Below are 14,451 nucleotides of genomic sequence, written 5' to 3'. Positions count from 1 at the left end.
CAAAGCACAGGTTTATGAGTCAAATGTTCTTGTTTATGTTCTTTATCAGCATGAAACTATTCAGGTACACATTATTGTCTGAGACCAATTATCTAAACTTAAAGGGGTATTTTCACCTCTTTTTAAAACAGGAAAGGTCAAACAAAAATGAATCCTTTCACTTTCCACTTACTTGGTATCATTTTATTGCCAAGTTTGTTCATTAAAGACAACTATGTTTGGAAAATGGTATTTTCACTGTTCCCTTTACATTCTTTTCATAGGTGATTTTGGAGTAATTATGGCAGCAGAAAATGTCACCAACACAGGATAATGATTTAATTGCAGGCTCAAGCATCATCATCGTCCTTCCTAGTCCTTATAGAGCATTTTTCATCAGTAAATTTCAAAGTACTTTACAAAGGAGATCAGTATCATTCTCTTTCCACAGATAGGGAATCTGAGGCGCAGAAAAGGGAAGAGGCCAGTGGCAGAGTCTGGTATAGAACCTAGGTCTCCTGAGTCCCAGTCCGGAAGAATCGGGGATGAGGGAGGCATAAGGAGAAAATTCCTGGCCATATAAATTCCTTTTTCAATTAAGGCCTGATCCAATGCTCATTGAAGTCATTGGCAAAACTCCCATTGATTTCCATGGGCATTGCATCAGATACTAAATACTCCTTTTAAGTAAATAGTTCTTAGAGAAGAATGTTCTTATCGGGGAAATCTAGGGGGGAAAGTTTAAATGCTTCTGTTGATTCCGATATATGGAAGAACAAAATGTACATAGAAAGTTCACAAACTGGAAAAAAAAAAAAAAAAACCTATAGAATAATTTCAAGTAAAACTCTACTAAAGTACAAGATTTCAAAGTGTACCGGTAACTATCATCAGGCTGAACAAAATTACAGCGTATATGCAAGCTGTTGTTTTCCACAACACTATCTCTAATTTACCTCTCGTTTACGCCTTTCTTCCTGGGTACGATGCAGAAGAGAAGCCTTTTCTTCCTAGAAGGGGACAAAAAAAAGCTGCTGTAGTGTTTTCACTCAAAAGTTCAGGCATTTGTATAAAGTAATACATATTTTTAAATGGTTCACAGTACAGAATACAGTCCATGTTCAAGAAAAGGCAAAAAGTGACCTATTAGCATTTTCGCTGTTATGGGCCCAGATCTGATGCAATTAATTACATTTGGTATTAACTATCTACTTCTGCCTAGCCATTTGTTACTTATATGGCCCCCATCACCATCCATCTGAAAGTTCACAAACATTAACAAATTTATACTCAGAACACCTCCCTGTAAGTTAGGGAAATACTATCCCTATTTTACAGATGGAAACCTGAGGCAGAGAGAGAGATTAATTACCCAGCCCAGCAAAGTACTTAAAAAGGTGTGTAACTTTAAGAATGTTATGCATATGCTTAGTACTTGCTTGGGAACAAAGTGACTTTTCCAAGGTCTGTGGCAAAACCAGGAGACTTGAGTCCCAGGTCTTGGCTACACTGGCACTTTACAGCGCTGCAACTTTCTCACTCAGGTGTGTGAAAAGACACCCCCCTGAGCGCAGCAAGTTACAGCGTTGTAAAGCGCCAGTGTAAACAGTGCCCCAGAGCTGGGAGCGCAGCTCCCAGCGCTGTAAGCTAATCCTCTCGGAGAGGTGGAGTACCTCTCTCCCAGCACTGGCGCCGCAACCACACTCACACTTCAAAGTGCTGCCGCAGGAGCGCTCCCGCAGTAGCACTTTGGAGTTTCGAGTGTAGCCAAGCCCCCAGTCTTTTGCCTTAATCACAAAAGCATTAGGCTTCCTCCATCCCCACAAAACATGGTGTGAGAAACAAGATGTCAACAAATGGTCTCAACATATTGTCTGCAAGAAGGATATTTTGACATCCTTATATAAAAAAATCCTCCCCCACCCCAGTATAGATATATCTATACTGGTTCAGAAGGAATTAACTATCTGAACCTATGATGTGCAGAGCACTCAACTGACATGGCAGACATTGGGAGTTGAAAGCTGTGGTTCCCCATTCTCGGCCAATGGGAGCTGCGGGCAATGGCGCCTGCAGGCAAGGACCGCACATGGAGCCCTCTGCACCCTCCCTCCCCCAAGAGCCGCAGGGACGTGGTGCTGGCCACTTCCGGGAGCAGCGCGGGGCCAGGGCAGGCAGGGAGCCTGCCTTAGCCTCACTGCGCCACAGGGCTGGCAATCCCGCAGGCCAGATTGAAAGCCCTGACGGGCTGGATCCAGCCTGTGGGAAATAGTTTGCCCTCCCCTGCTCTAGACTCAAAACCAGAAACAACCATCAGGATTATCTGGTCTGACTTCCTGCACATCGCAGGCCACAAAACCTCACCCACCCAATCCTGTAATAGGCCCATAACCTCTGGATGAGTTACAGAAGTCCTCAAATCCTGATTTTAGAACTTCAAGTTAGAGAGATTCCACCATTTACTCTAGTTCAAACCAGCAAGTGACCCAGGCCCCACACTGCAGAGGAAGGCAAAAAACCCTCAGGGTCTCTGCCAATCTGACTACCTATTCCTCTAAAGACAGTATTTTAATTTCCAAAGACACCATTACAGTCATTGGTCTCCAAAAGAGAACTGTTTCCGCATATTATTCCACACAATAAAAAAAGATAATAAAAAGATCTTAGATTTAAAAAAAAAACAAAAAAAACCACCACCATTCAAGTGGAAAGGAGGCCTCTCACACTGACACGGTAAAAGTTTCTGACTATATCATGTAAAAAAAACTGAAATTAATAATATGCCATGAATTAAGTATATAAAAGGGTAATTTTGATAGCAAGTATGAATTAACTGATAACTTGAGTGTTCAGGATATACCCTTACAGATTACCTCTTTTCTAGCAATTGATATCCAGTGGACTACTAGCTTTGGCACTTGATGAAACATCCTTAGTATCAAACTCCTGCACAGAAACACAATCCCAGGGACACCACCTACCTGCTTCATCTGTTTCACTCTGCAGACAGAGCCAATAAAAAATGGTCCTGCTCTGAAACATGTACACATGTAATTTCGCACATTTCAGGGCTGGAGGGAAAAACAGGAGAGAAACAGAAAAAGGAAGACATACCTGGCTAAAGATGAATGTGAGTGGGTGAGGGATGAACAGAGGGAGATGGGAAAGAGACAGCCACAGTACATGAAAAATGGGTTGAAAAGAGATACATGGACAGGAAAAAATGGCAAAAGGGAGTGGAGGCCCAAAACCATATTCTCCGTATAGTCTGCTTCCCCCCCACTCCTTCCTTTGTGGCCCTTTCAGTTTCAGTAAACTAATGATTAGTGGACTGCCATGTTAATAGTCCACTTCCTCACACTTGAGTGAACACTTGTCTAAACTAATATACTTATAAAAATAAAATTAATGCTCTTGATCCAATATTGTATAAATACTTAAAGTTACAGTATTCAAATACCCTTTAATTTTGTGAGTACTGTATAAACTAGATATCATGGACGAACTAAGTTTCAGAGAACAAATAGAACAATTAGATGTGTACAGCCTGGCTAACCAATGACCAAAGGGGAAGGGAGACAAATATCCATTTATCTGAGTTTTAAACATCAATATAATGGAGTTATAACTACAATTAAAGGGTACATTTATAATGAAAATCAGAAAAACCTTTCTGACAGTGGGATCTACTTAGCTGTGAAATAAGCCCCCAAGGCAAGTGGTAGAAGACTCATCACTTAAGATATTTTAAAAAATTTGACTCCATAAAGAAGCAGTAAACAAAGACCTGTTAGAATTGGAGTAGCTGACTTAACATGTATGCTCTATGACTAACAATTTTTGGGGAAAAATCTCAGTAATTATTTGTATTCAAGTGCATCTTTATCTATCTAGTTATATTTCTTTGCCATTGCATTTAGAATTAGCACACCGGAGGAAGAACAGAGTAGAGGAAGTTTCACTAGCAGTTACAAAATCTATCACAGTAGACAACAGAATCAGTCAGTCAGAAACTAATAACTGTGGATTTCTGCAATCTCATTACTGGTGCTGAGTCATATTTAGCTTCTTTCATCTAAGGTGTCAACTAGTTTGCTGACAGCTATTAGATGATGTTTTTAACTCCCTCCCCTGGCATACAGCAGTGTCCTGAGGTACTGGCACATTGGACAGTCACCTAGGTTTTAACACTGCAGTGGGCTCCAAAATCATCTCCCTCTCATGCTACCTCCCTGCTTTTCTGCCTCATTGCTGCTGTTTCTGAGCATCTATCAGATGCGGCTGCTGCCACCTCACTCCCTTGCTGGACAGCCAGCCAGCCACTTCTTAATTGCAGCATGTACTTCTCATGGTTGCTCCACATTTGGAGGGCACAGATGCAGGAGGCGTGTAGCTGCAGTTCCTGCCTTGGTCCCTGAGATCTAAATCAAAGAGTCTTTAGGCTGGGTACAGCCCAAGCAGGAAGACAAGAATAGGTGCAGATGCAGTAGAGGAGAGCGGAGGCATAAACCTGGGGAGAGAAGAATGTAAGGAAGCCAGAAAAAGAGGCAGGCAACCGTAAAGATCTCTGTGACTTATGAATAAAAGAAACCCTTGAACCCTTCACCATTATCAAATATGCAGGTCAAATATGTGCAGTTTAAATCTCCATCATTGCAACTATTGAGTGAAAAACAAAATCAGGAAAACAGAATTCCTGTCCTCTCCTGCACGTCACCAATTTGCACTGCTATCTTTAGAGGGATTGTTCTTACATATTATTTATCATACACTGCATATCATTACTGAGGGAAGTTGTGCAGAGAGACAGATTTTCCACTGCACCCTAAAAAAGATAAGTGGAGAGACAGGCCAGCTGGCAGTTCTTCTTCACACTTAAGACATGGACTGTGTCTGTGTGTTTCACACAGCAGGGAGCACAATGTCAGCACTTAATAAATAATAATCTCTGTTCCACCCATTCTTTCTTCCAATGGAGAGTCAGAGGTGAGGCCACTCTCCCCTGCAGCAAAGGTTGCCAGTAGCCATTTTTGCAGGCTCCCCAGATGCAGTATACTGAGCCTGTGAAAGTATTGTTTCAGAAGCCCTTTACGACCACACAAGCGGCCGTTGTACCAGTCAAGAAAAATCAAAAACCTGATATGATGCAGTCCTAGAGGCAGGTAAGTACAGCATGAAAGAGTATCACATTTTGAAGTGAAAGCAGACAGTAGCTTCAGACATCTGGAATCCTGTACATTTCACTATCAAGCACAGGAAGCAGATAAACGGAGCAGAGCTAAGCAGAAGAAAGGTAGACAAAGCACAAGGACAAAGACAGAAGCAAGATGACAAAAAAAACAGATATGCAAAGATAAAATGGAACAGACAAAACAGAAGAGCAGATGAAGACAATGACAGGCAAGAAATCTGAAGGAGAGAGGAGAGAAACAGAGAAGTGAAGGAAGCAGGCAGAGGACACAGAGCATATTATAAAAAGAAAGGCTCATGGCAAGAAAATCAGTGATTACACCGGAAGAGACACTTTTTTAAAGTAACATTTAGAATACCAGGGGATAACAGTTTGTAGCTTCTGTAGGCCATACTTACTACACACAACCACAACTCCCTCAAAACTCTGTCTGCCACTCTCTCTACCCCCTCTATTTCAAAAACTCCCTTCAACTCCCTCCAGTCTCTCCTGGGACAGGAGTTCTGTGTGCCCCTATTCCTCCCCAAGCCCAGGGCTCTGTCTGCCCCCCAATCATACTTTCACCCATACTAGAAGGTCTGTATGCCCCTATCCCTCCCTTCCTATACCAGGGTCCCCCAATCTCCAACCTGCCAGGGATTGTGTGCATGCCCTAATTCCCCACACATCCTCCTGTCATTATTCTTCTTTCTGTCTGGGACACAAGACATTCAGGGTGTTGACATGTTAAACTCTATTGGGAGGATAAGCCAAGATGAAATGGGGGAGGTTGTTATGCTGGGAAGCATTACTGGTGCCATCAACCAGTTGTTTGATCTATAGACAGTTGCAGGGGTGCCTAAAGATGTGGCTGTGCTATTCAGATGGCAGGGGCTCCATCTGTCCTCCATTTTTTCTCTTTCAGTTTCAATTTTTCCTAAAATCAATAAGGTTCTGTCCAATGGTGCTGAGAACATTCCCTAAAATTTTGGAATTGATTAGACGTGGCGTTCAAAAGTTATTGCATTAATACAGCCATGAAGTTGAGTGTAAAGCCTTCGCAAGGTTCACCAATTACATTTTAAACCTTAGAAATGGCAAGCTGATAATTAAAACAAACTGGCTGCACTGCACTGCACGGGAAAGCTTGCAGTTTCATTGGTGTATTAAGTAAGATACCAGGGTGGATAAAAATCAATGATTTTTTTAAAACAAAACTTTAAAAAAAAATCAGATTTTTTTTAATTAAAATTGTATTTTTTTATAAAATGCTTTTTGAGGAAAAAAACTTATCTAAAGATAGTTTTAATTATGATACATTATAGCTCAAAGATATCTCATCATGGACTAGGGATTATAAATTCTAATTCTATAGTATGAGACTATATATTCATGTAATGTTTAAGAAAAGTTTTGTAATTGAGTTCCAATAGTTCATTGATTAGGGACCCAATCTTATGGGGTTCCAGGGGCTTCTGTATAGATTACTTAGTCCCATTGGGTAGATAGAGAGATTAACCTAAGTGCTCAGTCTAGAAGTTACCATCAGAAGTGCTTAGTTTTGTAGTTCTCAAACTGTGAATTTGTGTCTCCAGAGATAACATGTTTGTTAACAGCAAAAATGTTTTCAAATAAATAATATATAGAAGTGAGAGATAACAGACCTCAACCCTATTGTCCCTCTGCAAATTTGTGTACACAGAGTCAATCCCTTACCTCGCTCTAAAAATGCAAAGTTTCAAAAAGTTCAATGAATAGAAGATTGGTCGGGGGCGGAATAGATCTGGACAAGGAGAAGTAGTCTGGAGATAAATGTGAGAAGGGAGAGACAGGCAGTAGAAACAAAAGTGAAACTGTTTGAGCAGCATATTCCAGAATGCACTTTTATGTAGAAATCCACGATTACATCGAGTCTTCCTGACTAGTGATTTAAATCATGATTTATATCAATTTGATTTAAATCAAATCCACCGTGTAAGATACCAATTGAAGATATGTTTTAGAAAACAGAAGAAGTTATTGAGTGACCATTAGAAAAACCAATACATAATAAACAAGAAAAGTCAAAATTAGCAACGTTTCCTTCTCCTCATTTTGCTCCTCTGTAATGTAAAAAATGATTTCACCGATCCTAAGACTTGACTTTATGGGTTCATGGATCTAAAAAGGTCAAAGAGATGGGGATGAGATCCTGGTCCTACTGAAGTCAGTGGGAGTTTTGTCATTGACTTCAGTGAGGCCAGGATTTTACCCTAGGATATTAGCACTATTACCAGTTCTTAAGAGAGTAATACATATTTCCCAGTTGCTTACAAACTTAAACTCAGACCTCAATCCTTCATTTATGAAGTAACTTTCCTACAAGTTCATCCACCCATACAACTTTGATGTCATGTAAAGCTCCACTGACTTCACTGAGACTCTACAAGGACATGATGATTGATCCACATGGACCTGTTTACCAATCTGAACTTAAGTCTGTAAACTCTTTGGGGCTGGGACTGTCTTTACTATATGTCTGTAAAGCAACAGGGCCCTGACCTGACTGGAGCCTCAGGCTCTACTGTATTATAAATAAACAACAGGTGATCATTTTAGCAGCATGTTATTTGATTTATTATATCAAAACTGGAAATATGTATGTTTTCCACAGCCTGATAACTAAGTGTCCTGTCCAATTTTTCTGAAATTTACAGAAAAAAAGTTCACCTTTAAGATTAGAAATTTCAGCCCAAATTTTGAAAAAGTACCAAAGGATTAATAACAACAGGTTAGAATGGAATATCTTCTGCAACCTTAACTATCACTTCATAATTTGTAGCTTCAATTTAAAGATGAGGAAAATTCCCTATGAAGTAGAAGGAAGAAACCCCTCAGAAAATATATGTATTTATAAATTGTTTCGAAGGTTTCCCTGGTGAGATAAGAATACTTGAACAGCATTACCTCTGAACTCCAAATCTATGCAGTGGAAACAGTGTAGTCTACTGCAAAACTTAGGCCTCAGTACTTCAGAAGTATTGGCATGGGCAAAACCTTATACACCTCTATCCTGCTATAACGCGACCCGATATAACACGGGATCGCGTATAGCGCGGTAGCAGTGGGGCTCTGGTGGCGCTTTAAAGAGTCCGGGGTTCCGGCTGCTGCGGGGAGCCCCGTGCCCTTTAAATCACCACTGGAGCCCTGCCGCTGCTACCCCAGGGCTGTGGCAGTGGGGCTGGTGCGGTGCTTTAAAGGGTCTGGGGCTCCGGCTGCTGCGGGGAGCCCCGAGTCCTTTAAATCACCGCTTGAGCCCTGCTGCCCCTACCCCGGGGCTGTGGCAGCAAGGCTCCACCAGCGATTTAAAGGGCCTGGGGCTCCCCGCAGTGGCTGGAGCACCGCTGGAGCCCTGCCACCCCTACCCCAATATAATAGGGTTTCAGCTATAACGCGGTAGGGATTTTTGGCTCCCCATGACTGCGTTATAGCGGGGTAGAGGTATACCAGTTTGGAGTCTGGACGCCACCTCTGCATAAGGGTCTGCCAATGCTGTATCGTTTGCAGATACAATAAAGCAGTATAATTCTTTCCCAGGGTACCAACACCCAAAACACAAATTTTAATCACATAATCTAAAGCCCTAGGAGCCAGTCATTTAATAGTGATCTGGTGTGCAGTTATAAATGCAATATAAAATATTTTGTTTCTTGTAAAATGCATTTCTAAGAAAAAATTAGATATAATGAAAACCTAAATAAAATAAGGTTAAGACTTCCTTTTTGAAAGAAAGGATGAAAAGTTTTCAATCAATATGCAGTTGTGTCACACATCACTTTTTTTTCATTCAAACAGATCCTACAATTCTATAAATCTTACAGATGTATATAATTGTAAATCCAGATCCCACAATAAAATCTATACCAGCAGAGCCCTGTGCCTGTTCAGATCTCATTGCAGTACTGGAGCCCTAAATCCTACTGTTTAGCTCACTAATTTCTGTTTATTTCCTAGTGAGTCATTCCACGTGCAGACTATATTATGCAAACTAAGTTCTTACCTCCTATTAAAAAAATACAAGAATCTTCATTCTTAAAGTGATGTTGTCAATGGAAGTCATACCAATATTATGTGAACAAATTTCTTAAGTTCATTATTAAAAGCCTCAAATTATTCAAATGGAAAGAATTTTAAAAGTCCAATTTACTTGACACTATTTAAGCTTTGTTAACTTCTCATTTCTCCAAGCATAAATTTAATAAATAAATAAAATATCAATGAAGTCCGTTTCACTTTCAGTTTTGTGGTACTGAAATATCTGAGTTACAAACACTGCAGGGGAATATTTATTTTAAAACAGGTGTTGGATTTGTTGTTGTTTTTTAAATATGATACTATTTAATGGGCTTAAAGTTTTCTAAAAGTTTGTTTTACAAATTCTACATTTTGAGATAAGCTTGTACTGACAGTATCCCTTTTAACAGTTTGTCCTGCCAAGTATTACAAAATGTCATTACCCTGCAAAGAGCTCTCATGGGCAGATCCCTACTCCCATGCAAAGTCCCTTGCCTTCAATGGGATTCCATACAGGGACAGGGATCTGCCAACATGGATACAGTTGCAGATTTAGGACCTAAGTTTCTGTTGAGGGTAAAAGTTGACCAATCTTGACAACTGGCCAGTACTGTAGGTCTGACCGTAATTAATCCAAAGTATTTAAAGCAGTTTTTAGCTGAAATCAAGGACAGCCTAAAGATTTTTGCAGCAGGTCAGCAAAGTGATTCTTTGACCCATCACTTCCCAAACCAACTCTTCCTCCCCCAAATCAGAGGTTCTGTAGCTGCAAGCCTTTTAGACCTCAAAAACAAGCTCTGGAGTAGGTGGAGAAGGTAGTCCACAAGTAACTCAAAATGTTATGGGGATTTTTCTTCAACTCTCAACCCTGACAATCAGTTTTCAGTTTGAAGACTATCTTTCAAATGAAGAGGCCTAGAAACTTATTGTAATAGTTAAATGAAAACTGAAACTAACAGTGATATTCAAAGGGTCTCAAAAGCCAGGGTACCCGTGTGCTTTGTAGGAAGACAAAAAACGAAAATAAACCAACTGGTCATCTAATTCTAAATAAATTCTGCATGGATAATAGCTGATCCTGCAAACAAATACACAACTAGTATGACTAGCCCTATTGAAGTCAATGGGTCTAAGCATGAAAGTAAACACTACCAGTGGTGTGTTTGCAGGCTCTTTGATAGAAGATATCATGCATGCACAGATTTATTTACTATGAAACATTTTAAAAATTACAAAAAATATTACAATTGAAATCTTCAAAGGAACTCGCTCAGGTACTATAACATTGCTAGAAAAAAAATTGTTCCTAATCAAGAGGTTTAATGAAACCTAAAACAAAAATTAAAGATTTTTTCGGTCCGTTAAAAGACTTTAAAAATTACATTCCAGATTATATTGATGCACATGAACCAAAAAGTAAAATTATCTAGAGCAAAACTGAACTAGTCTATTTTTAGTAACCAAGCCAACTCTACACAACCATAGTGATAAATTATATTACATTCAGCTTCTTGGATCAAGAAAGCTGTTAGTAACCCCAGTAAATAAATCTTTTTAAATATGGTTTTTAACTCAGTATCCCTTTAAGAAAGACCTGCCATTGTATGACAGTGTGGGCCTATTATCAGAAAGAATCAGCTTTAAGGCCCAAATACCATGTCCTTTCCAAAGAAATTGACCCATTAAAATGTCCCTTAGGCCTAGTCTACACGTAAAAGTTGCACCAGTATAGATATTAGTTAGGGAATGATTTTTTTTTTTTAATTGACATAGCTATGCCAATATAATGCCTGTGTGGGACACATTTACTCCAGTATAACTAAATTTATGCCAGTATAGTTTATGAACCCACACTAAAAGTGTTTTGCCAGTTTAGCTATACCAGTATAATCATACCAGCAAAACATTCTAGAGCAGACAAGGCCTTAATTTCAGAAGCAGACAGTCTATATACATACTTAAACAGTACCATTTACTTGAACCCTAATCCTGCAATTGTATCAATGTAGGCAGTACCATGCACCCATACAGAGCTTGCCTGGACTTCAATGGAGCTCTGCACTGGTGCCAGGATTTGCCTAGGTGGATTCTTTCACAGAATTAGAGGTTTGAACTGTATCTTTTTTTTTAAAAGGTACAAACAACTTGGGGAAGGGAGAGTTTATGCCAAAGAACAGTTCAAACTTTCAGAAAAGGTTAACACAAGAAACAGGTTTTGGATTTTGTAACCCATTAGTATGGGGAAATTCCCCACAAAAGTCTATCATGTGGTATCAGCAAAAATAGTGAGATGCACAATTCCTGAACTCTATGCAAATATTTGCCACACCCATATATCTACTATAGCATGTCCTGTTATTCAGAAATTGTGATAATCTGTATTTTTCATGTGACATGACAAATAAAGTTCAATTATTACCTTCACCAAATGCTGTAAGTACTTTCTTCAAAACACATATCTATAGTAGAGCTTCCTGCGGTGTCCATATTAATACTGAAAACCGTGACTAACTTTACTCTAGTAAGTAGTCCCACTGATAACATAAACATTAAATAGATCTAGGTGGGCAGACACATGCATCAGGGCAGAGTTACTGAAGTAAACAGAGCCCACTCATCTAGATCAAATTGCAGAAGTAAGTTGTATGGAACAAAGTTGTATACTCAATTTCAGCTTTCACATTTCCTTACTTTTGAACATTTACCCTTGCAACTTTACCTTTATAAGAATTTAACCTTTGTGTGTGCTAATTCAGAATATATTAGTAAACTGTATTCCATATTAAAGAATATTATTCCATATTATAAAATATTATTCTCACCGTGATTGGGAATCCAATTGCAATTTGCATAAACTAGAGAAATTAATAATAGTATCAGAAGATATTATGATACTTTTTTCCCTTTCTGGAAGAGGAAACATATTCTGTAAGTGATACTATTAGCAATCATAACTTGATGCCAAAGGATGTAAAATACCTAAAATACATTCCTGAAGAGCAGGGCATGCTCTGCCAATTGCCACTTTTAACTATTAAGATTTATTCTACTTTTGGCATACAAAAATGTAATGCCATGTATGTGCTCTAATGACCATAAATGGCTTTTAGTCATCAGAAGTGTCAGAGGAAGATAGTTCCTCCATAATTCAGATGAATAGTTACACACACTTAATACAGTTCTGATGTACATTTTCTTTATGAAAATATGTAGCAGATAATACTGTGATAGCAAAGTTCACTGTGAATTTAATATCGGGTAACACAATTTTCTCTTATTAGCCCAGACTTCTCAGTTTACTACCTAAGCTAGAAAGTCCCAGAACAACAACAAACATGATTATAATGCACAGCCCCAAATCTATATTTTCATTTATTCATTTCATATATGTTAAAACAAATACACTACATCATAGCTCAAACAGCTCCCCCCATGATAGTGATCATGACAAGCAGAACCAGAATCTAACTGATGAACCAAAGGGAGGAACACCTTTTCAATCAGACTGCTTCAAAAACTTTGTTTTGGAATTTGTTTGCTCTTTAGATCTGAGAGTCCCCTGTGGCTCACAAAAATTAAATTATTTATACCCCTTCCCAATCAGCAAGCCCTAACCAAACCTTTTCACTTCCTACTCACTCTGCACATGACACATTGATTTCAGTTTGCTGTTTGAATGCAAACTCAGCGAGGAATGGGTAAAATTGTGCCCTGACAACCCTGAGCCATTTGGGATGGAGGCCCCATGAATTTGCAATTTTAAATTCTACAAGTATATCCCTCCCCCATTCCAGTGACGCATGATTTTTGTTGTGTGTTTCAAAGAAGACTTTAAAAGAAACGACAGAGGTTCCTAACTATCTCTCTTCACTCAAAGAGCCCCAGAAACTAACTGCTCCAAGCATGGTCCCCACAACAAATCAGATCACTTGGAGGGGGGAGTTAAGGGGAGTAATTTCTCTCACACACTTTTGAATGTACCTGGAGCTTTGAGGGGCGCGGGGCCTGATTTAAAACACAAACAAATCAAAACAAGGGAGCAAACACATGACCCAGGGGAGTGGAGAGCGATTTCTTCCTCTGCCCCTAAGAAACCTTAGTCACACCTGCTCCCATTTGTAAGGCCCAGCAGCTGGGTGCAAAAGGCAGCACAGGCAGGCTAGGAAAATCAGAGACGAGCGATCATTCAGACAGCCCCAGCGCGTTTCTTACCTTCCTACTCGCTCCTCCAAGAGACACCTTGGGCCTGGTTTTGAAATCCCCTTCAAAGCTGAACATGTTTACAGCTTATCCCATCTAGAGCGGCGTCCCTGCTGCCTCCCAGGCTGACGCTGCACTGGGGCAATGACCGGGGCTGGGGAAGGGGCAGCCGCTGCCCGTCCAGGGGAGGCACAATCCCAGCCACCCCCGTGCCACCTTCGCTGCCTCCCTCCCACTGCTGCCGCCGCCGCCGGGCTGCCCCCACCCAGGAGGGGCTGCTCCCCCTCCCGCACGCTCCCCCAAGCCCCCTCCTCTCTGACCACCAGCTGCTGCTCCGTGCGGGGGAGGGGGGCTGGCTCGGCTGCTTCACTTGCACTAGGGATCAGCCGGCTCCGGAGAGAAAATGGCCGCCGACCAGCTCCCTCTGCGCGCTCCCGCGGCCAGCCAGTCGGCGCGCGGCCCCGCCGCAGCCGCCAGGAACGCGCGCTGCCTGCCTCCCGCGCGCGCCCGGCCTCCAGTTGGAACGCGTCAGTGTCAGACCCTGGCCCGGCCGCGGGCAGGGCGCGCGGCGGGCGTGGGCTCGGTTCCGCGCTGCCCCTCGCCAGTGGCGCAGCCCCGCGGCAGCTGCGGGCCGTTCTCACAGCCCGGGCACAGGCATGGCCGAGGGGGGGCTGTGCCGTGGCCCGTGGGTCCTGACCAACTAGGAGCCTGGGCCGGCTCCTCCCTGCCTCAGTCAGGGGCAGGGCCCTCCGTGCCCTCAGATCCATCTCCGCAGAGCCCCTCAGCAGCCCGGCAGGCCCTGGCCCCGACTGGCCACCGAACCCACCGTATTTTTCCAGCCCTCCAGGGCCTGAATCAGAGCCCCTGTTATCCGCACACATGGCACCTCATTCAGCACCCCAGTGTCACCGTACCCAGACCCTCCCCCCCTTCGCTAACCCTGAATGTCAGGTTAGCCAAACCCTTCTTATCTGAACCTAAATGTCGCATCCAAGCGCCCCTGATCTGAACCCCTGTTATCCACCTTCCGATTCCCCCAAAATGCGGTG

At 41.6% G+C, this 14,451-nt stretch overlaps 1 protein-coding gene across 3 annotated transcripts in view; it reads right to left on the bottom strand.

The window, feature by feature from the left end:
• Positions 1-13,852, bottom strand: part of UBE3C (ubiquitin protein ligase E3C) — a 179,208-nt gene extending 165,356 nt beyond the window's left edge. The window contains exons 1-2 of one of the 3 annotated variants that reach the window (XM_039524161.1): positions 13,723-13,852; positions 936-989 (exon numbers count right to left, since the gene is read on the bottom strand). Coding sequence is in view for 2 of the 3 variants with exons in the window: in XM_039524160.1 (XP_039380094.1) it covers positions 936-989; positions 13,415-13,480 (120 nt within the window). In the remaining variant the exon portion in view is untranslated. The other 2 variants (XM_039524160.1, XM_039524159.1) reach the window with 2 other exon arrangements.
• Positions 13,853-14,451: the final 599 nt, after the last annotated feature.

This window comes from Mauremys reevesii, linkage group 2 (genome assembly GCF_016161935.1).
Source record: "Mauremys reevesii isolate NIE-2019 linkage group 2, ASM1616193v1, whole genome shotgun sequence".
Classification (NCBI taxonomy): domain Eukaryota; kingdom Metazoa; phylum Chordata; order Testudines; family Geoemydidae; genus Mauremys; species Mauremys reevesii.
This window is presented reverse-complemented; position numbering and strand designations above follow the sequence as displayed.